At 43.1% G+C, this 27,121-nt stretch overlaps 1 protein-coding gene across 2 annotated transcripts in view; it reads right to left on the bottom strand.

The window, feature by feature from the left end:
- The window catches only part of kcnj6 (potassium inwardly rectifying channel subfamily J member 6), a 46,253-nt gene extending 19,370 nt beyond the window's left edge, over positions 1-26,883 (bottom strand). For both annotated transcript variants that reach the window (XM_018755600.2, XM_018755599.2), the window contains exon 1: positions 26,684-26,883. In XM_018755600.2, the coding sequence (XP_018611116.1) occupies positions 26,684-26,707 (24 nt within the window). In that variant the 5' untranslated portion in view covers positions 26,708-26,883. The remainder of the gene's footprint in view (positions 1-26,683) is intronic.
- Between the last annotated feature and the right edge of the window lie 238 nt (positions 26,884-27,121).

Below are 27,121 nucleotides of genomic sequence, written 5' to 3'. Positions count from 1 at the left end.
CGCTTTTAAGCACCATTTGCATGTTTTGTACTAGAGGAGTGTAGTGATGAACAGTGCTTTCTATACTCGTCCCTCGTCAGATAAGGGCCTCTCCACTGTTGCAGTCCCCCTTGGCGGGGAGCGAAGGGGAAGCTGCTCCTGTGACTAATCCCAGTGTCACAGGATGCCGGCAGCAATACAGACAAGAGGTAGGTAATTCAATTACTGCTGCTTCACTCACCCCCACCTCCGATTTGTGATCGTCCTCAGAATACCAGCTTATTCGACAAACAACAAGAAAAGTCGATTATGTGACCAAAAATGTTCTTCTGATGACATTTCACAGCAAAAATCTCATTGGCTATAATGGCTACATGTTAGGAATCATTACACAATTTCCCTCATGCTTGTTCGTAAGTTTGTTGTCCCATTAACACTAAATGCTAGTCTACATTGTGAGGAATGGCAGTAATATTTAATGTAGCATGAAACAACTCTTTCTGATTTGGAACTGATTCTTCTGTTCTTCACTGAGTGAAAAGTGCAAGATTTCACAGTTTAACTCCTCCAGAGAGTCAGTAGAAATGGTTTAAAACCAACAAGATACATTGTTTCCTATTTGTTTATCCATCCATCCATCCATCCATCCATCCATCCATCCATCCATCCATCCATCCTCACACGATACTTTATTTCCTTTTTCATTCTCCATTAGCTTCTTGCCTGGATCAAATTCAAGACTGTGGTTACAGCTTCCAAAACCATCAACAAATCTCCTCCCCGATACCTACAAGACCTGATCACTCGTTGCACCCTAGCCAAACTGCTACGCTCCTTCACCTTTGTCCACTTGGTGGTCCCATGTACAAGAGGTCCACAATCGAAAGCACAAAGGCTTTCGTTTGTGGCTCCAGTGTGGTGGGATGACCTTCTGTCACTCAGAACTGCTGAATCCCTCTCCACATTCAAAACAAATCTGATCTCCTATGTGTTACATAGACATGAACTATGTTATCAGTTTAAAAAACTTCATATGCAGGTACTGGTGTAATATACAGTATAGTGGTTTCTGTGGTGGTATGAGACTAAGATTCTGTACTCAAGAATCACGTGTTTGTATCCAAATCGCTCCTTCTGTTGGTATAATGTACCTGCTGTATTGGTCTCTGAGATGTCCGTTGCATTTGAGAAAAGTGTCAGCTAAATAAATAAATGTAAATTTCAACCTGTGAAACAGTGGAAATGGGGTCCTGTGACGTAGCCTCTGAAGCAACGGTTGACTTAGAGCAGCTTGCAATACAACACGATCGCCCTTTACTGTAATTGCAGGCCTCTTGACTCAAGCAGTCTCACGCTAATCGCATCATCGGCTCGCAATGGCCCGGCTCTCCGGGGACGGTTGCGCCGTGTAATTCACTCACCATAAAATCCGGATTAGAAAATGATAAAACTTTCAATAAAACAATTACTGAGCATGAAGTGACTTTGGTGTTTGCGTTAAATGTTCACTCTATATTCTCCCGATGAGTTTATACCGGTGCTCATGTGGAAAAAATGACAGGAGCTGAAATGTGCTGCGTTTTATTTAAACCCGCCACACAAAAGCCACAAGAGAGTTGCGATTCCATTTAAATCAGAGACCCAGCGCTCACCATCTAACACTTTTATATTTATTCCTATCAGCAATAAAATTTGACTGTGCAACACAAAATATTTAATCCTAACACAGGGAAGGGAAAACAGGTTGTTTTGCCAGTATTTTGTTTATACCAGACAGGACTGTTTTGACTTATTAAAGGTCTGCATGGGTACTAATATGTGTCGCTCTTCTGAGAAATAAACAGAGGGATCAAGTTTGGTTTTAGCCCTTGTGGTGAGAAATCAGGAGTGAAGAGACTCGGTTTTAGGGCTCAATTTCAGTGGAGCTGCAGACACCAGCTGTGCTGTCACTGGCATTAGATGTCGTGCAGCACTCGGATGGAGAAGACAAAACCTCATCTCACACCAACACCTCTGTCCTGACCTTTCAACAACCGTAAGGGTTCTATTCATTTGCAATTTATTTCTTTCACTTATGTAGTTGTGCTCTTTATAGAAAGAAGGGATTTGCCCGTTAGTGAAAGGATATTTTTCACATTCACCAGCACAAGCAGTAGCATCTTCAGCTTGTTAAAAGGGGGGCATCAAGTGTGTGTCATGGAAATGAAGGACTCATGTGTGATAGGGAGCAAGGAATGCCATTAGCTCACAATTCAACGCAGCCGTTCTTTCGCAGCACTTTCATGGCCTTCGGTGAGAGATACGTTTTTAATTTACACTTACATTAATTTACCCTGTCGCCCTTCTGCCGTGATGCACAACTAACTGCCTGATTGAAACCACATTTAAAAATGTGTGCCCTGGTGATCAAATTTACAGAGCAGTGAATTAATCGCTTCATCCCATTGCCACTTCTCTTCTGTGCATTTTCAGCGATGCTTCTGAATGTCTGCATAATATTGGCCATCAGTGCGTAAAATAATATCAGCTTATAGTATTCAGTTATTAAATGCTTCAGAGTGAAGATGAGCAGTGCCAATACCTCAACGTTTTCCTTTTATTTTAATTCCACAGGCCTGTCTGGGGGATGTGAGGAATTTCAGGTGTATATTATAGGGTACAGGATGAAAGTGAAGGGTGCTAATAGCACGTCTGCACCTCACATTTATTTATTTAGCAGATGCTATTTCTCCAAAGCGACTTCCAATGAACACTATGTAGTGTTATCAGCCCACACACCTTACTCACCAAGGTGGCTTACATTGCGAGATACACTACTTACACTGGGTCACTCATCCATACATCAGTGGAACCTGAACAGCATGTCTTTGGAAACCCATGCAGGCATGGGGAGAACATGCAAACTCCACACAGACTGAGCAGGGACCAAACCCATGTCCTCTTGCACCACCCAGGTGCTGTGAGACAGCAGAGCTACTTTCTGTGCCGCTGTACATTTTTTCATTTACCTGCCACTTTTCTCCAAAGTCATTCGGAGTGTTAAATTTACTCACCCATTTATACAGCTGAGTAATTTTCCAGCAACAATTCAGGTAGGCGCTACAGCAGATGGTGAGACTTGTACCAACAACCTTCGGATCTAAAGGTAGCAGAAGCTGAACCCACTATGCTATCAGCCACTGCACTTTTCACCTCTTAGCTTAGCCTTGCAAGGTGCCTCTCTTTGAGTGAGCACTCCTGGATGTGTGGCTGTCTTGCAGCTAAAGTAAACCACCTCCCCCACTCCCCACCCGATTGTACCCTGCTTCTGTCCCCCTTCGGGTGCTGAATCTCACGGAGATCCTGCTGTCACCAATCAATACAGTGTTCACACAACCAAACAAGGAGCCATTAAAGACCAGCTCTGGCACAGCAAAATCCATATCATGTAGCCATGAGCGTGCCTTGCGGACCCCGGGGAACGGCTGCCACGATTGGCTTGGAAAGCGGCTCACCGGGAAAAAAAAAAAAAAAGCCTCATAGAATGATCCAGAACTGAGCGAGTTTCCACACTATCCTTCAAGCTTCCCTCCTACAAGCACATTAGTCTTTGTAAGGAATAAGAAGAACATCATCATGGTTTTTATAACCTTTTTTAGGTGCTTCAGCAACCAGTGCTGCTGTTCTGTAATGCCACTTACAGGGTTCTGCTGCTAAAGTATGCATTTCTTCTTGGCAGCTGGTGATATTTGCTGTTAAAAAATAAAGAGAATCGACCAAACTCGCAGCGGCTGACTCCCTCCTCATTCTCCTTCTAGTACTTGGACCGTGATGGAACCGAGTAAGAATACCCTGTTTTGATCACATCCTACTTATTCGGATTAAGAAAATCGTTTTTTTTTCCTTCGCATTTTTGAGCTTTTTATGGGAACTGAGCTAACGGATGGATGTGAAAAGCTGACCGGTTAGGAACATCGTAATATAAAACCATAAGTTTAGAACTGAGAGAGCCCTCTATGCTCATCTCTCACATAACAGGCTCCAGTACAAAGAAAATGACGATAATAGCTTGGGGACATATATACCCTTTTTTCCATACACAGAAACACGGGAACAGTTTTCTGTCTTATAAATCCGGCACGCTGTGATTTTTTTTTTTTTTCTTCTGTGGTCATGTGACTTCCATAAACGTGCTTCACACCACCCAAACAAAGATGCAACAGACAATACAACCCCAAAATATGTGGTTCCTGACAGCACATTTCCTGTTCAAGGCTATTGGTTCAGCGCAGCAACAACAGCCAACATGGAAAATACACTCATGGGGACATTTAAGAAAATTATAGAATACAGAAAAATTAATTTAACTGTTTAGAGAAACAGGTGCTATCATAGAAGTGAGGGCGGCTGCCTTTGGACCTCAAGGCTGCAGACTTTATTCCACCTCCAGCTGTAGTCCCCTTGAGCAAGGTACTTGTCCTAATTGCTCCAGTAAAATTACACTGCTCTATAAATGGGTAAATAATGGTGAGTATCTTAACACTGTAAGTTGCTTTGGAGAACAGTGTCAGCTTAAATAAATGAATGTAAACAATTACACTGCACAAGACAACATAGGAGAACAACATCCTGTCATATTGAGAATCTCAACCAATTAATGTCAAAATAATATCACTATTGAAATGGCAGATTTTTCATCATTGGTTATTATTTATTATAAATTAAAAAAAAATTACTTTAGCTGATGCTTTCCTCCAAAGTGACTTACACTAGCATAACTAAAGCCTTAACCTCACTGTCAAAGATCATCCAACAATAAAAGGGATCACCCCACAACAGGGACAGCTGGTAGCACAGTGCTTAGTCTTATTGCCTGTGGATCCCAGGTTGTAGGTTTGATGCCTCACTTCTGGCTGTTGTACCCTTAAGAAAGGTAGTTGCTCCAGTAAAATTACCCAGCTGTGTAAATAGCTTAACATTGTAAGTTTCTTCGGAGAAAAGCATCAGCTACATGTAATGTCTGCAAGTGTTTGTTAGTAACATTGAACAGTGCTTCTGACAGCAATGTGCATTATTCCTTCATGTCATACACATCTGTGAGCTGGATTATCAAAATGTCCCTGTCCAATGTACTGTGTACCATGTCTCACACCCTGTGCTTGCTAGGTGGACTCCGGAGCTTTGCGACCCAGCATTCGAGATGCCGTTCTCGATAAAATAGAAATAAATAAAGGATTAACATTAAAATACATGCTAGAAATAATACTTTGTTACAAACATTCTGAAATGTGTTGGTGTTGTCAGTACAATGCCACAAAGAAAACCTTTTATTTTGGTTTTCTTATTAATTTTAGGTGACAGTTTTTTTCCCCCAGAACCAATTATTTTTTCCATAAGAAATAGTTCTAATTTGATCCCCTTGCCATAGGAATTAACTTCACAGGGTAAATTCATGGATCAAATTAACATTGTTAAGTGAGGGATGGGTATACAGATTTTTCCAGGACTGGACATAGTTACTGTCTCTTTTTCAGTCATTGTGGAGTTTGCATGTTCTCACCATGTTCGCATACATTTCCTCAAGGTGCTCCTGTTTCCGCCCACAGTCAAAACACGTGTTTCAGGTGAATTGGTGACCCTCAATAACCTACAGTGTGGAAACATGCCGAGTGCCTAATGTTTCCAGAATAGGCTCCAGACCGCCATAACCCTGCCTTAGAAAAAGCAATTATGGATAGAGAGTAATGTTTAGTAGTTATCCTAATCTTGAAGACAGTAATTTCTTATCACTCACCCAGGCTAAAAGAAATGTTTTTACACGTCTGAGGGGAACACAAGACCAACCGCTGTCCTAGCGTGACCATGAATTAATTTTTGCGGCCTTCGAAAAAACTTAATTGCTCAAGAGGTCATGCCATTGAAACAAAGCAGCCTGGACACAGTGATAGCAGCGGTCCTTCCTTCCGCTGGACATTGCGATGGACGTTTTGTGCCGCATGACCTCAGCTTTAGACAAACACACGTGAGCCGAGGGTCAGAGCACACTCAGCGCAGACACAGCTGTGCTATCAGAAGCCTCCAGCTCCCAGGTCTTGGCTCAACCTCCGGCCCAGTGAACTCGCACATCCAATCATCATTCCACCTCTGCCGAAACAGTGTAATCAAGCATTAAGGTACATAAACAGCACGCAGTCCGTGGCCCCCTGGAGACCAGCGGAGCGGCCAAAGCAGATGGATTACCTCGCATCCGCAGTAATGGACTACCTTGCGCCGTGCGTTATTCAAATTCCCTCTCCCCAGCACTGATGCTAACAACTGTCAGCCAATTAATTCCAGTGGATTGTGATAATGCCCTGCAGAACAGGACTGATTTTAACACTGCATGCCTCAACTTGCCGAGCAAATTAAAGCTTTTAAATATCTCAAATGCCTGAGACTCAGAGGGCAAATTCACATGGCCTGTGCACCACACTCCTCATCTGCTCAGAAATTCCCCGATGCTGGAACCCGCCACAGCGTACAACTGCTTGACTCCATCTAGCGGAGCGCCGAACCTCAAAAACGCACAAGAACTTCATGTTGAGGAGCTCAAGAGCATCTCACCATTGCGATGTGAGAGCTGGTGGTGGCATTTTAAGGAACACTCCTTGTCGCTGCTCAGAAACCTTCCAAAAGACCCAATAATACTGATCACTGCAGAGGTTAAAAATGACCACCTTCATATTTAACTGAGCCTTTTCTCCAAAGTAACTTAAAATGTTGACATACGTACAACTATTTATATATCTGAGTAATTCAAGGTAAGTACCTTGCTCAAGGGTACTACAACTGGAGGTGAGGCTTGAACCTGCAAACTTCAGATCCAACGGCACTAGCACTAACCACTCCAGCACCAGCTACCCCACCTATCTGTCTGCTGGATTTTAGATTATTTTCTAAAGCTATTTTTTTTAATAATAATAATCCCATCAAATTAGCCATGCAACCCAATCTGTGCTCCCCCATCATTTGACAGCTGCTGCCTGTAAACATGTTTGATTAAACTGGGATTTGCAGGCCATCCAGCGGGAGAATATCTACAGCACACCTGAGGATTTTTGCCAGAACGAGGAAGGAAATTGGAATTTCATCTTCAGTCGGAGCTGTTAATTTTTTTGCGGCGGTGGGAATGAATAAGAGCAGTCAGCTGTACATGCCTGGAACTGCTGCTTGTTGATTCACGTCTCCTGCCGCCTTTTTTGTGCTTTTGTCGAGCTCCCTGGAGATCTCCAGGGTTGGGGGTTGAGATGGTTGGGAGGGGGTGGTCGATAATTAACCGGCTTCTGGAGTTCAGCGCACGCATGATTGACAGGTGCAGATTTTTCCTGTGGATGGAGAGCTGTCAGCTGAGATGGACGCATTGTTCTCTCCTGCTGAGCACAACAGCGACTGATGACAATGGCACTTGGAGAGGTGAAGTGACAGGGCTAAGTGGGCCTGAGTGAACAGAAATCAATTTTTGGATCTTAAACCCGTGCATTTGTAAACGTGCAAATCAAGCAGGCAATACATCGCCGGCCTCGTGCCACCCGAAGTACGACTCCCTTTCTTCCGTAAAACACCATGAGCGCAAGAACGGACAAGATGTGAGCCCGAGTCACTGTTCGTTCGATCGTTTTTTTCTGACAAAATTGTCCCTTTAATACGCTCATCATCTTTCTTATATTGTGATTTATGCTCCAATTCATTTTCCGCCAAGGTGTTTTATGTTTCTTTATGGCAGCGGACTGTTGACACAGCAACTCTCAAATTTATTTCTGCAAAGACGGAAAGAGACCTTGAATAAAAATACTTAGTTTGAGTAAACAGAGACACGTCCATCTTTATTATTTTCTTTTACCGCACCGAATTGTGTGCTCATCTTTTTGATCCACAATAATAGGAACCACGCCACAAGCTGCTCATTCTGAGACGATTTTAAACAGTGAAAATGTCCTACGGAGAATACGGTATGGGAGGAATCTTACAGCCTGCATTGTCTCAGTGCAGGAGCTTTAGTTGAATAATTCTGAAAGCCTTGTATTTGTGGGGAAAAGGATGTGAAGCGGCACCAGTGTTTTATATTGTCTGCATTCAATCAAAGGCTTTGTGTATTAGAAACGGTATAGAAGACTGGTGTTCGTAGCTAGGGGTTGTTGAGTCAGGTGTTTAGCTGTTCGCCGAGCTTGGCACTTGGATTGCAAACGTTTCAGCACCAGTCGAAGTGACATCATCAGCATGTTCAGGAACCTTTAACAAGGCCCAATGATGCTGACCCCTGCAGAGGTTAAAAATGATCACTTTCACATTTAGCTGATGCTTTTCTCCAAAGTGACTTACAATGTTAACATACTTCCAACTATTTGGAGCCAAAGCCCACTTTGTGTATGAGCCTACAGAGAAGCAAAACTCTGCATATGATTGCTGATCTGGCTGCCCAAAGAACACTCTGAGATCTTCCAGCGAGCTGTGGTCCTCATGTACTCACACACCCCTATCGCGCTAAATGCTGGCAGACTCCCCATCCTGCACTGCAAGCAGCATCTCCTCACCTGTCTTCCTGACAGACCCTCCACGCTCATCTCTCATCAACATGACTCAAGATGCTACATGATACATATAGGAACAGAGAAGGATGATCGGCTTGCCCACTTTGGGAGCGGCCTGGTGGCACCAGAGGAGCGGGGCCACGAAGGAGGGAGCGCTGATTGGAGCTCAGCTTGGGGGGTCTGGGGATCGAGACGGTGGTGTCAGCTTGATATTCCAATTTCCTTCACGCTGCACTATGATGGAAATTTAGATGTTCAGTTGCTGCTTTTATCCAAAATACATATACAGAGCATAATTTTTGTATAGCAGCAATTTACATGAGCACTTTCTAAAAGGTAAAACGTGAGGGGGCCTCCTAGGACTGGAACCGGCGCCCTCGAGGCTACAAGTCAGTGTCCTTAACCGCTGTAGGGCGTCCTGATTTCCTGCCGCGCTGCCCGTTGTATCGAGCTGGAAGTCAGGGCAGCTGACATTTAACAAACACTTTCGCTGCGTTCAGATGACTCAGTGAGCACGGGGCACAAATGGGCAACGCATGTGGAGGAGGCTCCGAGGGAAGAACATGTGACATTTTCCACTGGAGGCACTAAAGGCCTAGAGCAGCAACACACAAGGACGTGCCAGCTCATTCATTAATTAGCCAGCTTCCCACCTACGCTGAAATATGAACAAAAAGAGTTCAACCAGAAATGAAGATGCATACCATTGGCCTGACCTGTACATTTTTGCCTTTGTCAACATAAAGTGGAAAAGTAGCCAAGGGTTGTGAAGGCGACGCATGGCCCACATTTGAATCGCAGACAGTGATGCAACCGGAGACAAATCCCTTTGTCGAACCCAAGCACTATGTCTGTAATTACGTGGCGTAGGCATCTCTGTGCTGTGCGATTGTGTTCAAAAGAGCAAATTTCACTCCACGAAGCCTGGTTTCATCTGCTGTTACAGATCAGTGTAAAGCACCGCTGACAATACATTTGTTGAATAACCGATGCATGTTTCGAACTGATAGGGAGACACACCATACACACACACACAGCAGGAGCAAGTTCTATGGTTTGTTTTGTTTAAACATGATATCCGCGTAGGACCATCACCTATGTGTTTCTGTGGAATCTTCTAGACCTCCCCATATCAAACTCATGCTTATAATGGATACCACATGGATTACACTGGTAATTAAGAATGGCTTTTGTAACTAACAGTTACAGTGACTTATTCCACTCCAAACTGGAAATGAGATGCAATTTGCCTGAGAGGTGAGTGGCTGTAGGTATGGATGGACACAAGACTGAAGTAGAAGGGGGGGCGTTCGGGGATTGCCGACAGTGAGACAGTCACCAAGGCTATCTAATCATCTGGTTTCACAGGCTGAAAATGTGCTCTTCCTGAGTCTTTCTATGGTCCCCACTGGAGCTCAGGGAGAGCGCCCTGCATACAATTCACAAGTAAGGCCAAAGGAGTCCATCTGAAAAGTTTGATATTGGCAAAGCGCTTGTTGTTTCTTCCCCTTTTTTCCAGAGTGCTCGTTCCAACAGCGGAGGCCATTTTTCCTTGGCTCCCACCGAAGCCGCATCCGGTGCCGAATGGGGAGGAGAACTGCGACAATCTGTGACAATCTGTTAGAACGTCACGCTCACAAAGAGCCCAGCATCAGATGGCAGGGGGGCATATAGAGGAGGGAGCCGGCTCCCCTGGGACGACCCCAGAAGCTTTGATCTCCACGTCAAGCTCAACCTGGTAGGTTTTCTTCCAGCAAGGCCTGGGGGGGCGTAGTTGGGGGGGGAGGGCACTCACCAGCTGCTAAGTAGCGCACGGCTGAAAGGGCGGAAGTGGTCCTTTGCGCACCTCTGTCCACTTTGAAGGAAAGCCCACTGGATGGACGTTCCACCCCATCGATCCACAGCTCTGTTTACAGCCTCATCACACCGATCAGAAGGCGCTCCACACAACCGGGAAGAGCACTCCAATGAGCGGGAGCCCTAATCGGGACGCTGCACACGATTACCACGCTTTGGCTCCAAGCCTTAATTAATAAGGGCTCAGTACCAATTGATTTCACCTTGGTTAGGAATCAATTAAGGAAAAAAAAAAAAACCTTCCAGCTCAAACATTTTGTTTTACTACGGCATTCAGCAGTGCAGTACTCTACATAAACAACAACACTGAAAACACACCTAGGGGGCTAAACACTTGGTGTTTATAAACGACAGTGAGCTGTTCATTGCAGTTTGTCACAATCCAAATGCAAGACAGTGAAACAAGCACAAGCAGCTTTAAGATTTTTCAGCATTATGCATAATATGTGTATATTGGTTCAGATGTTACATTTACATGTATTCATTTAACAGATGCTTTTCTCCAAAGCGACTTACATCTCAGAAAAATACAATTTGTGCATGAGATTAGGAGAAAGAGACATAGTAGATTCTTAAGAAAACCTAGTTTATTACTTTCCACTTGATGCACTGATGTTCATCGCTCGAGTAGGTGCATAAAACGCAGGACAAATGAATCCTGATAACCTTCCTACAGTTTTTTTTTAGAAGGTACACAAACATTACATACAATACAGGAGTAGCGGCTGTGTAAAGGTTTATCTGGGGGTGATCATAAATTTATGGTGCATGAACATTTACACCATACGTGAGCTGGAGAGATCCTGGGCGAAGTAAATTTGGAAAAGGTGAGTTTTCAGACCCTTCTTCAATGCAGACAGCGTTTCAGCAGTTCTGAGTGAGGGGGGAGGTCATTCCACCACAACGGAACCAGAACCGACAACCTCCGTGCTTTACTTGAAGCTTACTTATTAGATGTTGAAATGTGTTTTTTTTACTATTTTACTTTATTATTTGTTTGTCATCATTATATTATTGGTCATATCTTTTGTTTTTGTTTAATTTAATTATTATTGTAAACTGCATGCTTGGCGTTAGGGGTTAGGGTTCCAGAATACAAAACGCCTATGCAACTATGCAACTCGGTTACTTTCCACAGACCAGGGATAGGAGACTTATTCTTGTTTTAAGAACATACTGATAAGTAGGTTTCAGGCTGTAATAAAAGAAGTATCAGATGTGCTGGAGGTGAGCTGCAAGCACACAAGACACACAGGGCACATTAACATCAGTGCGACTGTATATCCTTTGAGAAGTGTGTGTGTGTACATTTGTGGATAAGACTGGTGAAATTCTTCAGAACAGTAATAACATCCTTTATTGTGACTCATCACTGTGACTCCAAAGAACCACAAATTTTCTAAAAAAAGATCAATTCCAACGCAAAGGGTCAGATTAGTTTTTTTGCCAAATAGTACCTGCTGTAAAACTCAAAATGTACTTGAATATGGATCAACAATTAAAACCAAAGCATCTCATCTATTATTCTGCTTGCATCCATCTATATTTTATTCATGCATGTAATCATGTGCAATATATAGGCTTTGCTATATGTGTGTGGGGGGTGTGGTGGCACAGCAGGTTTGGCTGGGTCCTGCTTTCTGGTGGGTCTGGGGTTTGAGTCCTGCTTGAGTTACCTTGTGCCTATAGCAATTTCAGACAGCGTGTGTGTGTGTGTGTGTGTGTGTGTGTGTGTGTGTGTGTGTGTGTCTTTATTAATGCGTATGTATCTGTGTAGCTGCACACAAGCTGTCCATACACTCGTGCCACAAGGGCCTGAGAACGGGTGTGTGTGGTTCAACAAGAGTGTTGCAGTGGTGGATGCGCTGGCTGTTGGAAGGGCTTCATTTGGAAGAACTTCAGAGCTGACTCATTATCACCAGTGAGTTTCGTGATGTAAACAATGTCAGCCGTCCAGCTTCCCAGATAGCAAGTTGTATCGCCACACTTTTTAAGTCAAGAAAAAGTTTTGAAAACATTTTCTTGACATTTCGGAACATTTTTTGCTCGCGTAAAGCAACATCCCGAGAAGCGGCACTCAGGCTGCTTGTGTTCTGTAGGACGCTGGGAAAGTGTGTCATGTTAGCTGTGTATTGACTGTGAATACTGGCCACTTAAAGCAAACCCCTTGGTTGTAGGACTTCAGAGAAGAAATGCAACAACTATCTATTATTTTAGCTTTATGAATATTTCCATTATCAAGGAATAATCACATTTACACTTACGGTATACAGTTTCCAGAATAATTTTAGCTATGTCCAATTACACAAAAGGGGTAGAACAAATGTATATTTGCTGAAACAGCTATAAATATATTCAATAAATTAGGTTTTGGAGCATTGTTTACCTTCTCTAAAATGCTGTTGTTTTTATTCCCAGTTTTAGTCCATTTTATCAAAGAGAAAAGGGCAGTTTACGTGCTTCATCGTCCAGCCCTATTTCTTCTAGTGGAGTGGCGGGTTCAGCCAGTGCCTGCTGTGTGGTGGGTCTGAGGTTTGAGCCCTGCTCGGGGGTGCCTTGCGACAGACTGGCATCTTGTCCTGGGTGCGTCCCCTTCCCCCCTTTGGCCTTGCACCCTGTGTTGCCAGGTTCAGCTTGCTGCGAACCTGTTTGGGGCAAGTGATTGTTGACGATGGATGGATGCTCGCATGTATTGTCCTTCATGGGGGGTTATGTCGTCCAAGAGGGTTGGCTGCTAGCTTACAAGTGGCGTGGTCTTTACGGATACCTACTTGAGCGTGTTCTCCCAAAATGAGTGAGTAGGACATAAAAGTATGATGTAAACATACTGTCAGACCATCTTGCTGAGATGAAAGGAGACCAATAAATACTTAACTGCCAATACAATTTTAATGGGTTTTGGACCTTGTTCCTAAGAATTAATCAGATGAGTGCTACAAAAGCCTAGAAAATCCTGTGAAAATGTTTACTTCAAAAAGAAGTGGAAGGTTTGAGCTGGATCCCAAAGCACTTGACAACAAGGAGGATATAATATAATATGTAATATAGTAATTGCATTGTTTCCCATGTGGCAGCTATTAGAAATAGATTAAATACATTACATACAGTATTTTTACCAGTGGAGACAAGAATAGAACTCCACTTAACATATGCTACGTACACAAACAGTAAGGAGGCCTCCTCTGATCATAGACAAAAAAACTACTGGAGATACATCCCGTTGAAGTAACCATACTGCTTCCAGTCATACAGGTCATAGCACAAAAACTTGTTCGTCAACGCATGACTACACACAGGGGATCATCCCACATCAGGTTACTGACTAAGCCATTTGCCAAATACATATCCTACGTATATATGCTATATATATATTTAAGTCAAAATGGCAGAGACAGCATATATTAAGGGTTTATATATCTCGATATTTGCATTTCTAATTACCATGGCAACTGTGACTCTGCCGTTCGATTTGTTCTGTTGGCGTTCCAACACTTCCTGACGTACGCGGCACGTCTGATATTTTGTGAACATTAGAACTGAGTGTTTTGCAAACTTGTATTCCATTCAGTGTCATTCAGTGAGGTTTTGAAAAAACAGTGAACACAAACAGTTTCACAAAATTTGCCCACTTGAGGAAAACTGCAAAAAATTCTGTATCTGTTACTGGGCAGACATATGGAGAGTGGTGCTTGTGGTTTAGTTGGCTTGTTACATATATGCTGTCTGTATTGCCATACTGAATAACTAACGGCACTGCAGCCTTCTGAAGCCGTGACCAGGAGTTCGGAACGACAGCGTACATGATTTTCTGTGCTTTGCAGCTTAGGCTAACTGAGACTAAAGAATATCAGATGTGACTGTTACCAAAACAATGGCGAACACATTTATTCGAAATTTATTCATTCGAAGACTATTCTTACAATTTGAGAGATGAAGCATATTTTGAACGTTAGCACATAAGAAACAGCCCAAAGTTGGTCAATATTTTTCACATGCGTTTAAATATGGTAGTATTACAATGACTGCGTTTGGGAAAGCTGGTCCTTAGTACCTTGTACACTATTTCTGTTACCATAGAAACATGCCCTCTGCTGGTATCACAGTCTAATCTCTGAAGGCATCTATTTTTCCATGTTGCCCTTAGGTTGACCTTTTCTTTTCTATTGTTCTTTCCAAACATATATTTTAAGTCGGGTTTATTTCAGCACGACGGACCCTTAAAAGGAGCATCTGGAAGCTGAGAATAAACAAGTTTCGGAGATGGAATCACACCTTCAGACGCCGAGGCTCTCTGTTCTGAGGAGAAGCCTGGCAGGTTTTCCATATTAAAAAACACCTGGGTGTTTCCAGGTTGACAGGCGACCTAAACCAGTGAGCTCACCAGTTTGCCAGAAAGGTACATTATGACCTGTGACACAGTTTCATCAGTGCTGCTTGGTCACCAGAGCCAGGCTTTGACTTACACTTAGTTTCAATCTGATCCATAACTGAAGAGGTCCCTGTGGTTGGAATCACTAACTGCCGGCTCCCTTCCAACCTTTTTGTGGCGCTCGCTTCAGGGTGAGGACCTCGACACTTCAGCCGTTTTGGGGTAATCTGGCTCGGCAAAGCTGCGTCGCTGTGAAAGGTAACACGGCAACAACAAGCACACTTCTTCGGGAAAAATAAAATAGCATCCCCTGGCAAAACGACACGTTCTGGAGAGATAAAACAAATAAAATGATGTACTTATAAGGCTACACCTTTGGGCATTTATTTGTGTTTCTGTGTGTCTGCCTGTGTGTCCGCTGGTGGAGGATTATTAACATATAAATACGGAGGTGCACATTGTGAGTGTGCTGACAGTGATAAAGCACCGCCTCCCCCACCCCCCTGGGCTCTTTCACAAGCAGGACTCTAGAGTGGATGGAGGCCCTTCTCCACACATATACTCCAGAAAGGCGATCGCGGGGGGTGGGTTCGATGCTTGTTCATTTACACGTAGGAATGATTTGTAACAGTCTGTGGGATTAGCAGCATTTCATGCCCAAGTGACTGGTTTCTTTCACTCTCTCACTGGATTGTCCCCGCTCACCGTGCGGACCAGTGAAAAACGGGCACCATCATTCCGCCCTCTTACCTTCATCAATTTCCCAGCTTGCAAATGCATGTCCCCCAAAATAAATGAGTAGAATGAAACCTTTTTAAAAAGCGACACGGGAATAAATAAAGAAACCAGAGTCACAGATACGTGTGCATGGTGCGAGCATGTGCCGTTGCGTGGCGCACTTATGCAACCGCATGCTCGACGTTCAAGCCATCAGCCAATACATCCTCCCACATAGCAGCATTTGTCTGTCTGTTTTTTTTTTTTTTTCGGCGAGCATAAAAAAAAACCAGTCAGGACAGTGCTCCGGTTCGACGCCCAAGTAGAAGTCCATGTTTTCCCTCTGTAGTGTTCCTGTGAAGGTAAGACTGTTGGTTACATAAGGTCCAGCAATGAGCCTTTCTGGGGGGGAGAATTACAGAGTTTGTCAGAGCATTATGCAATGATATTTATCGCCCAGTTTCCAAACACAAATTGCATAAAAAAACGACCAAGGAGTGTAACCCACCAGCAAAAGCTGGAGGCAGCCACTATTTAAATGGGAGGCTATTCTAATCCCTAATGCTGCTGCTTGCTGATATTAGCCTCGCGTAAATGCTGGTGGGTGTCAGTGGGCAGCGTGTTGGTGTGTTCGACCCACCGAGCCAGAGACTGGTACAAATGCGTTTTGGTAAACGTGCACACATTTCTACCTCTCTTTTTAATCGTGGACAGGACCTGGCGGACCGCATTGCGGGGACAGATGTGAACCTCGGTCAGTGTGAGTAATTGCTCAGCTCCCACAGGGCCTCTCTGTGACCCCAGTGGTCAATTCCCTGGCGCTCCCTTGCCTTGTGAAGGTCAAGACCTGCTGCTGAGTCACGGTCCACTCATCCTGCAGCTCCGTTTCTGTGCTTAGATCTGTTGGCGCTGCTCTCCCACTCATTAACTCCCGCCGTTTGTACTTAAGACCTTATTTAGCGTACTTATGTAAAGGGTTTTATAACCAGTCCTTTTTGTTTAGGTCTTGGACAGAGGGTTCAATTCAGATCAAGGCCTTAAAAGCGATATTGATTACTTTTCAAAAATATTCAACATTTATGATGAAAACAGGATGTTTTTTGCATCCGGATGTGAGTCTGATAAGGACGCGAGTTGGCGCGACATCCTGACACAGACGTAAAGTATAATGACCCCACGTGCACATTGCAAGCGCAAAGGGTTAAACTGACAAATACAGAGTAAAGGTGAAATTAACATGGGACAAAGAGACACAGTGTATTCGCGCAAAAGGGAAAAGTGAAACACGAATCTGTGAGTAGGACTTGAACACGGAGGTGTGATGAAACACCGGACTGGAGCTCTGGACCTGGACAGGAGCACAAAAGGCAGGAGTACATGGGACAGGCACTCAGAACTGGAACATAAACACTTATGGCACAAGACTTTGGAAATAAGTGAATGGCTAAGGTTTGCCGTGGTGGCATGGCAGGTTTGGCCAGTACCTGCTGTGTGGTTGGGTCTGGGGTTTGAGCCCTGCTTGGGGTGCCTTGCGATGGACTGTTATCCTGTCCTGGGTGTGTCCTTTGGCCTTGCGCCGGGTTAGGCTACAGCTTGCCATGACCCCACTAGGGCCAACGATTGTTGACAATAACATGACTAAGGTTCGCAAGGGAAGTCGCAATAGAATTCTGATTGAGAGTCTGCAATCTTGCCTAAGTTGATTGCTCCTTTTAGAAGTGACTAATTATCAAATTGTGAACAGGTATATGGGTCTAGATTAGCGGAACTGAGTGGCGTCTCCTTTGGTCACTAAGAGTATTGTCCCTGTGGGTCGTGACAATGTTCCCTTACCAGAGACGCTGTAACCTTGCAGGGTCCTTTGGAGGTCACCATCCTGCCTAGAGCCTGACTGTCTTATCAAAGAAAAAACACTGCTTCCCCCAGAGTTTAGCAGCCCAACGCTGGGCTGCTATAACTACAGCTCCTCAGTGAATAAAGAGACACACAAGTTCCAGGTTTCAACTGTGCCCCTATTCAATCACATGCACAGCAGGTTTTGCCCTCACACTGTCACTCTTGTAGAAGAGTTTCCAGATGGGCAGCATGAAAAAAGTAATCAAAATCCTAATATTCATAAAGCCTTTCAAAAGATCCAACCTGATGCTCTATCCCGGGTACAAATGGCTCACTTCCCTTAGCTGTTAAGGGGAGAGGTGGAAACCTCATTGTTCTCCATTTAAAGCGGAGCAGATGTCCACACCTGATTGCATGTAATAAGAAAGCTGATATTCTGCAGGGGAGCAGCAGGCATTAAATCTGGCCAGATACAAGTCCCAAAGACAGTGGCTAAAATCACGTAGACGGACCACTCCGCACCATGCCTTCGGCACGTTCTGGGCAAAAAGAGACACAGAGACAGACTCTCAACTGTGTCTGTAGGAGAAACAACAACAATTTCCAGTATGGATGACAGGGAGAGACTATCTCACAATTTTGATGGCAATCACAGCAATAAACGTTTTGTATTTTTCAAAGAAATGACAGCAGCGCCCTGGAATGGTACTCGCAGCAGCGGAGGCTCCAACAATGGGCTGTGTTTGGATTTCTTCAGTAGTCCCTGCCTGCTCATGCGAGGGGCTGCAGCCCAGAAAAGGAGAGAAATAAAACAAAAGTGTTAACAGGCCTGGAAAAGCAGGCATACTGAAGCTGAAGAATTCCTGAAGGGCAATGTTTTATAAATCACCATGTCTCTATTCCAGAACTGACTTCCCCTTATCATGTCTAATGAACACACTGTGCCTCAATTCTTTTTTAAAGCTTATCTTTCAGGTATGCATGGGAAACATTTTTATTTGTTTCTGTAAATCCACAGGACAAAAATGCGGTCTTTCAAATAAGACCACAGCCAGATGCAACATGCTGCAAATATCTACGTTCAACTGCTGATGTACTGTCAGAGCAGTGCAGTTTCCGGATACGTGCAGCAGAGTTAAAATAAATGTTGGGATAAATAAGGACAGACAGCCTCTGTAGTAATCTTACATAATGAGAAAATTGGCCTTTTCATATTTGCTGAAGCTGGGAACCGCAAAAAGAAACTCACACCTTGTGGCTCCTTCACATCGGATATAAATAAAAAGGGGATTTAAGCCCTACACTTATGCAAACCTGGACTGAAGAACCCCTGCGAATGCACTGCACGTATGCATATATTTAAGCTGATGGTGTGTGTGTGTGTGTGTGTGTTTTCGCATTTATTGTATTACCTTACAACTTTCACACAGACACTGTGAGCAACCGCTTGTTCCAAACAGGGTTGTGGCAAACTTGAGCCTAACCAGGCAACGCAGGGTGCAGGACTGGAGGGGGAGGGGATACAGGGCACCCCAAGCAGGACTCAAACCCCAGACCCACCAGAGAGCAAGACCTGGCCAAGCGCGCTGCGCCACTGCACCCCCCCCATGTTACAGCTTTCTTTTTGCCCTAATAACATAAACGGTAGTTTGTAGCCTTATACACTCTTTAAAAGTTCAGTTTTTCTCAAATGGGCTCTCTTTTTTGAATATACAAGAAGAGGTTCAGTTGTCAAGTGTTTGACTTTTATAGTCAAGGAACAAGGTGTGTACTCTAACACAACTGAAACAGCGTTTGTGTACGCAGCGTACCCATGGAATATGTGCTCTTGTGTTCTACACATACTAGAGTAAAAAACGGTTCTGGTGTAAACAGCAGATCTGGTACAGGATGAAAATGAAGGAAAGATGATTGCATCCTATCGAAAGAAAGGCATTTTGGGCAGGTACAACAATGAGTGTACCATTAATCATTTATGTAAAGGTTTCCTTTTAAGATGGGGTGATTTTTTTTTTTTTGGAGATGCGATTTTGCATGTGTGGGCTGAATAAGAAACATATGTTCAAATCCTTCATGACTGGAAGCTGAGGCTGAAGCTACCCAGGCACTTTAAGCCTGATCTGCTCTCTGCTATTAGCCCTTGAAGTTGAGAGGTTACAGCGCACAGAAAGTTTAAGAACCTGTCTAAGACTTTTCTTTCACAGACGCTTCCTTACATTCACAATAGATGCTGGTATGTATCAGACTCCGCTGGACACGAAGCGATGTTTCTGATCGAGAGATTCCAGGAGCCATCTCTTTTAATTGTTCATATTTTTCACTTCATTACGACTGAGACGCCTGAACCCCTTTCGGCGCACGCTCGGTTGTGTAACCTTGCACATCTCAGGGGAACTCCTGTTGAGACCTCAAACATTGCTTTTGAATTCACTGGGCTGTAGTTACCAGATCATTTACTGCAATTTACTACAGTAATTTTCCCAACGTGAGGTTAATTAAACAATAAGCGGCACAATAAATTTAAGTAGGAAAAAATACATCTACCTCCCCCAACATTTCCTGTTCAATCTGTTGATCCCTCTACCAAGTCAATAATTGTCCTAAAGCAATTAATGAGAAGTGGAAATCAAACCAGAAGCTGACGAGCCAGCGCTACGCAGTCTTCTGGCCACAGTGGGCTGTTTTTATGTTTTAAATTCACACCCTCGTAGCATTATATATAAAAGAATATACTCCATCACAGTGAAAACCCCACAAAGCTTCAATGTTCTCTGCAGTGCAACAATATCTGTGATTTGAGGTTATGACAGAAAAGCTCTCATCCATCACTAGAAAGGAATAGGACTGGTGTGGTGCTGCAGTGAATGTTGCATAAGGAGGGGGTCGGGTGCAGAAATTTGTGTGGTCCAAGTTGGATTTCACCAGTGTAAATGGAACTGCTCAAGTCAGCTGAATGTGGAGGAATGATATCGTTCCCTGCATTTGAAGGAGAATTATTTCCAGAACACAAAATGAGAGCTAGCAAATATCGAGTGGGGCATTGTAATTGCTGGCAAAATATCCATTAATTATACTAATTAAACATTAAACATTTTAAAATGCTATTGAAATGCACGAATAGCTAAAAAAAACTGAGATAAAGGGGGGTGAAACTGTAAAGAAATATTATGAAGGGCAGGACATCCAGAGACACATGAGTGCTGTTGTTAGAATGCAGCCTTGAAAGGACCATACTTGTGAGTGCCTACAATTAAATTCAATTATTGCTACTTGACATATAAACAAAAGACAATCGTGCCGACTTCTGCACATGTACCCCTCTTTTTGATGTCGAATTCTGATGTTTTTCTCATTCAGTCACATCAAAGGAAGAGGATGAATGCCTGTGACTTTCGTTCTTTCATGAAGACTTGGGGATTAAGTTATACAGCATGGAAGATTCAAGTTTTCAATTATTGATCTGTGGAACTATGAAATTTTATCATACATTCAAAAAAGAAACGGTTAAGCATACAGCAGTGGCTAAAGACAGTACTTAACCAAAATTTTTCAGCTTCAAGTCCAAGTAGAAATCCTGCAGAATTATCTTCAGCAATTCCAGATCTGAATTCTGTATCGACATGAAGCAAAGTGAAGAAGTTGGTTCAAAGAAATGGAATGTCCGAACAACAAAAAAATTTAAAAAGTAATAAAACTATTGTATCTTACATATCTTGGATATATTGTATCTCAGTGATGAATAAATAATGAATCTTGCAAATTATATTTTTATAGATCATACGCAGTACTTGTAGTGTAAAGACCTTAACGCTGCAACCATGTTTGTGAATTTAAATAGTCTTAATTTATCATCTTTGAATGATTGTGTCAGTAATTCTTTTGGTTGCTCCTGACGACCTCACAATCTCCAGACCGCACTGCCTGGGTGGTCTCTTCACTGAGTATCTGTGGAGCCCTTAAATAATGGCAGGATTGCACGCAGGGTGGGTGTGAATGGTTTGCACTGTGCCTCACATCCAAGTCCTACTGAACGGTTATTAATATTTCAGATACTGAGCAAATGAAATGTAGAGCAGGAGAGACCTATGCAAAATACTGCGGTGAAAAAAGATCCCATTAGCCCAAGGATTCATCGTTGTCAATTGATCTGTTTCAACAAATGTCAGACTTGGCCTTCTGGGTAATTGGTATTGTGCTGGAGCGTGGGACTTTCCCCCACTCCTCCATCTGTGTGTAGAAAACAACCACTAGATCTAACTTAACTCAAACAGCGCTGCCAGGAGCCACGCAAACGCTTGACTGAGTAGAATGACATTGAAAATGTCAAGTCGAAGGCCCCTGGGTCCTGAAAAATGTTCACAAATGACTGAATGACCACAACCGTGGCAATCCTAGTTCATCGACCATCTTTGTTTCTTTACGCAGACATAAAAAGCCGACAAACGTCTACAGTGCATTACCTTTTGGCGTGTAGTATCTTCAGATATTGGCCTATGTGTATTTTCTCCAATGTTGCAAAGTATATACAGTATATATTTCAACAGAGCCAATCTCAGACAAGTTACTACATACACACTGGTACATAGATTAAACTATCTTAATCTAAAATGTTTCTCTGAATTAAAGAGGATACCTTTTGCCTGACACTTCCTTGTGCTTCACTGTTTGTGTGAGAAACTCTTTATTCTGGAAACTGTCTGCTTAACAGCTTTTATTTTATACTGGTCAACCACTTGCTCTGTGGCTTGCAAAGCGCAGCATGTAAGAAGCATCATTAAATATTAAACACGCTCTCTGTGAGAACCTGCAGAAAGGGGTAATCAAATATAATCTGAGCGAACGGCAACACGATGGGAGCTTGTGCCACGTGGCTGTCAGGCCTGGTGCCTTACCTCATAGTTCTCTGCAGGGCTGGCATCGCAGGCTTGCTGTTGACAGAGCATGAACTAGGTTAAGGATGCTCTGTGATGTGGAGCAACCGTCAGACTCCACCCCCCTCTGTCCTCCATCACTCTTTTTTGCTCACTAGTAAGACTACAAATAGCATCAAAGAATATGGAAGACACATTACTTCAATGCCAAGCAGCTTTACAGAATAAAGCACACTTGCATACCACGGTTTATCAGGTGGCTTTCAGAATTAAGAGCCCAGAGTAATACGATGACCCCTTGCCTGGGTCAGGCCTGAATCTTTGCAATTGCAGCATTACTTACTTTTAGTGAGACATTCATAAATGGGACAGATTTTCTCATTGGAGCTTTGAACCGTGTGCTTTTCCCAGTGTCTCGGCCAACTAATTCAACATATTTCCTTACAAGTTAATTTTTTACTGAACTCCGAAAGTAGAAATTGTCTGAGGTTTAGAGCTACATACCATAAGTAATCTCCTTTCGCTTGCATTCCAGTCATTGCCAATTTTCCCTCTCTGATATGGCAACTGTCCCTTTCATCTTCGGTAGAGTTTTTACTCTTCTCACTGTTTCACTCAATAGCCGATTATTTGAATACATTTACAATACTCTGATTAAGGCACACTAAATATTCTTGGGCAAATCTCGCAAAGCAGATTTTATCATGCAAATGTCTCACAACCACACCATGAAGTACTTTGAGCGGAAGCACAGCTCTTGCTTTACTGAACGCACTTACAGAGAACCACACTCACGGGTTTGATGTTCTTGCTGTATGTCCCTACATATGTTGCAAGGCCACTTTGGTGACTGAAGTCGGTTTAGTGTTGAAACATATCTCAGCATGTTCAGGCGGTTTATCTGAGGGGAAAATTCCTTGGTTTTTTCTGGTGGAACATGAGCTCAGCAGCCATCATCGCCATGGCAACACACAGCTCCATCCATCAAGCACTCACAATGTCTAATACACAATGTGCTGAGTGAAGTGGCAGCATTCTGCCAGGGTCTCGGATACACTGATTGATTTATTCTTATTTTCTTTGCTTCCTGTCCCCACTGACCATCGCACCTGGCCAATATCATCAGCAGCGGACACATGCACAGAGCAATCCTGCTGCAGCACACACCACCGATCCAACATGCCGTCATGGCAAAAACACACATATTTATAAGCTTTAATATGTACTTTTGTGCTTCTACAGAAACTTTCTATAAATTTAAATATATATATATACAGAATATATACATATATACATGTATCGCTTCATGATGAGTTTCAGTTGGATTTGGAATTATTAATTTGGGTATGAAAGCATCAAAACAGATCACAAATCTGCTAATTTATTAAGTGCTGGAATAGCTCACATGCATTTGATTAGTAAGGCCAAGTAAATTTCACACTGTTTTCAATTAATATCACACAAGATCACAGAATACTGTGATATAAGTCATTATGTGATCTAAGTCAACATTAAAATATAGCTGAAATAGCATTTCTGTTTTCATAATAATTTTAACCTTGCATGTTTTAAGTGACATCTGGCCAAGACCTCTCCTCAGATGTCTGTTCAAAAATGAACAAAGTTTTCTGTAACAATAAATATATGGTTAGATACCTTATATAATATCTGAAAACTGACTTAAGGACATACTGTTCATGTTAGACTGTCAAGATTATGGAATTTCACACAGGAGAATGAAGAGGTAAGGCATTCAAATTAATTATATTTGTTGAAATACACCATATCTTGCATTAAAATTTGTGTTCTGTTATAGCACAGTAATACTGTACATAATTAAAAACTGATTTAAATCATTTTATTTAACAGTTTGCTCTATTTTGTTGAATTTTAATGCAAGAATGGTCTGTAAGACTTTGACCCTATATACACAGAGATCAGAACAGTCTACTTGATGTATGGCCACTTCCACTGGAAATAGAGTTATTACTGTTATGGTTGTTGTTATGAACATAGCAGATTCTACAACATTAAGTTACAGTGTTAAAAAAAACATTAAGCATACACCTGTTGAAAACATTGGATTAGCCTGCAAAAAGCAGTTTCACTGAATGCTGTCCAAGGTACTGAAAATGGTCCTAAATAGTCAAGAGCATAAAAATGGAAAAGCATGGATAAGCAACAATATTGCTGCTTTCCTCTCTCAGCCCATCTGACTTTGAAAGGTAAATTTAGATATGAGCAAGCATCTTGACAATGTGAGGTCCATGAAGTCAAACCACATGAAATATGAAAAAGCCAGGAAAAAAAAAAGACTTGTTTGGGGTACCTGACTGGCATAGGAATCTACTGAGGAGGGTTTGGGAAAAGGGCCCCTGAATGAGATAGGAAGCATGAGGCTGAAAAAAGAAGACATGTTCACCTCTGAATTCCCTCTCTACAACTGCACTTTTCTGCTCACCAGTTACCATCATCCAGACGAACATACAAGACCCCTAAAGGAAATTAAAAGGTTCCAATAAGGAACACGTTAACGAAGAGTCGTTTATAATTTTCGTTTATATAGTGTGCTGTATATATACCTTGTACATGCAAAGGTTTAACATAATCCAACAGTAGTGCAAACAGTGAATTAAAAGCAACAGAAAAAAGATAATAGCAGGAATGGGCATATGTTTAATATTTAACATTAAGTTTTACTCTTTCCTTCGAGCAAGTCTGTAGATTAAAGTCGGTTATGAAAACTTAAATTTTGCTCCTTAGAACTAAATCATTGTATTATTCTTTTAGCAGAACGGAGCGGTTTTATGGTTTATTTGCTTACCTTCTAATAGCCTTCTTCATGTAATGAATATGCACACAGTTGTCCGCACTGTAAACACCGTACACATCGTGCCTGTGTATGATTTCATTTCCCATTGTTGGACATTTTGTGTATGTATTGCTTTTTCCCTTAACTGTCACGCTTAATTACACTGCAGGTGACCAAGGGCGAGATGTTGTCTTTCTGCAAATAGCAACCTCCCACACACACGTTTAACCATTTGGAGACCAAATGCATCTAGATGTCACAGGAACAGAGTTATTAAAATAAAGTTGAAAATGCCGTTTGTGACGATCAGAAAGCTTCACATCGTCACTCACTAATACCGCATGATCAAGACAAACAACTGGGCAGTATCGTGGAAGTTTTCATCCCAGCTCTTAGAACATTTGCTGGAAAATCCATTATTCCATGTTTGCTGTTCATTGTCAACCTCCCCAGAAGTGAAAATACACAGATGTTCCTTATGAGCAGTAACACGTGTATAATTCACTTCCAGCTGGCTATTTCCTTCGCTTGGTTCGACTCTGCTCTTAACTCAGCCCAGTGTGTTTGTCTAAAGAGCACGCGATGCCTTAGACCTTGGACCCCCTTCCATGTCTCCAGACCACACAGCAGCTTTCGGCCGCTCCGGACCAGGTGCCTTAATTCCAAAGAGCATCGAGCCCTCGGCATGCACTCCTCTCCGCACGCTCCTTCTCATACCCTCTCTGCACACTCCTCCCCACACACTTTCCGTGCTTCTCAATGAGAGATTTCCAGGTCGTCATGGTGATGGAGGGAGCTCTTAACCAGAGCAGAATAGGTGCCACTTGATTAGCAAATAACACACATCATTTAATTTTACGCGGTATGAATAATGACGTTTCTTGGGCAAACGACTTAGATCAGATGAATCCATCATACATTTCATACACGGGCACATTGGGGTGATGTGTTTATACACACATTCATACACACTCACTGCTCGTGTCAAATGGCGCTCGGGTAGCACTGCGATTCCTGCAGGGTTACAGGCCGCAGCTCGTGCTCGGCTCCTTCACAGATGAGTGTGAAGAGTGGAGTGTGGAGTCACGGTGACTCTGCCGTGGTCAACTTTTCCGTCGAACCCCTCGCCAAGCGCGACGCTTCTTTCACACACAGCAGGCGTCCAGCCCGCGACACAATGATGAATCCCGACATCAAAGGCTCCCGACACAACCTTTCATTTACAGGCAGAAGAGCGATTAATAACTCTACGTCTCGCACATTATCAAAGAGTTTATTTTCATTACGAGCCATGTCCAGTATCGATGCCACTTAGCAACAGTTAGCTGGTGGAAAGCCTCTTCTGTGCTCTATGTGCGCACACGCTCGTATATATTTCGCCTTCGGTCTTAAGTGCACCCATTTCTCGTTTTTTTTTTTCTCCATCGGGACTGTGTTCGGTTACTGCTCTCCAACAATTATGACATTTTTCACTGCGCTCTCTTTTTCCGACATCACGATCACGCACCTCAACGTAAAAGGCACAAATGCCATAATTTCCAGCGAAAGTGGGCACGCGACTCTGGCAGGATTATGTAACTGACTCCACTCTTGATACACTTAAAAGGAATCGTCGGTCTCCGTGACGATCGATGCTCGGGCCGATCGAGCACATCTGCACAGGTACTGAGCGCGGGGAAGGAACGGTTTTACATACCAAGTTAATGAGCGCAGCTTTCATTCATTCATTCATTCATGGTCCTCCTCCGGCCGAGCTCTGGGGTTCACAGGAGCGTCCGGGCCGCTTCTCTTTATTTCACATTCATGCTGGACATCATCATCATGTCGAAGAGAAATCCTTCTGCTGTCATGTTCCCTTCTCTGCTGAGCTCGACCACGGAGTGAGAGAGAGAGAGAGAGAGAGAGAGAGAGAGAGAGAGAGAGAGAGAGAGAGAGAGAGAGAGACTGTACAGCCAAAAAAGAGCGACAAGAGGGAGAGAGAGAAGTGAGGAGAGAGAAACGGGGAGGAGAGAGAGAGAGAGAGAACGTGGGGGGTGGATTGAGAGACAGAGAATCACAGAGAGATAGAGAGAGCGAAAGGGACGGTCAAATAGATAGATAGATAGATAGATAGATAGATAGATAGATAGATAGA

The sequence above is a fragment of the Scleropages formosus genome, chromosome 4 (assembly GCF_900964775.1).
Source record: "Scleropages formosus chromosome 4, fSclFor1.1, whole genome shotgun sequence".
In the NCBI taxonomy this organism is placed as follows: Eukaryota; Metazoa; Chordata; class Actinopteri; order Osteoglossiformes; family Osteoglossidae; genus Scleropages; species Scleropages formosus.
Note: the sequence above shows the minus strand (reverse complement) of the source record. Positions and strands in the feature narration are given on the sequence as shown.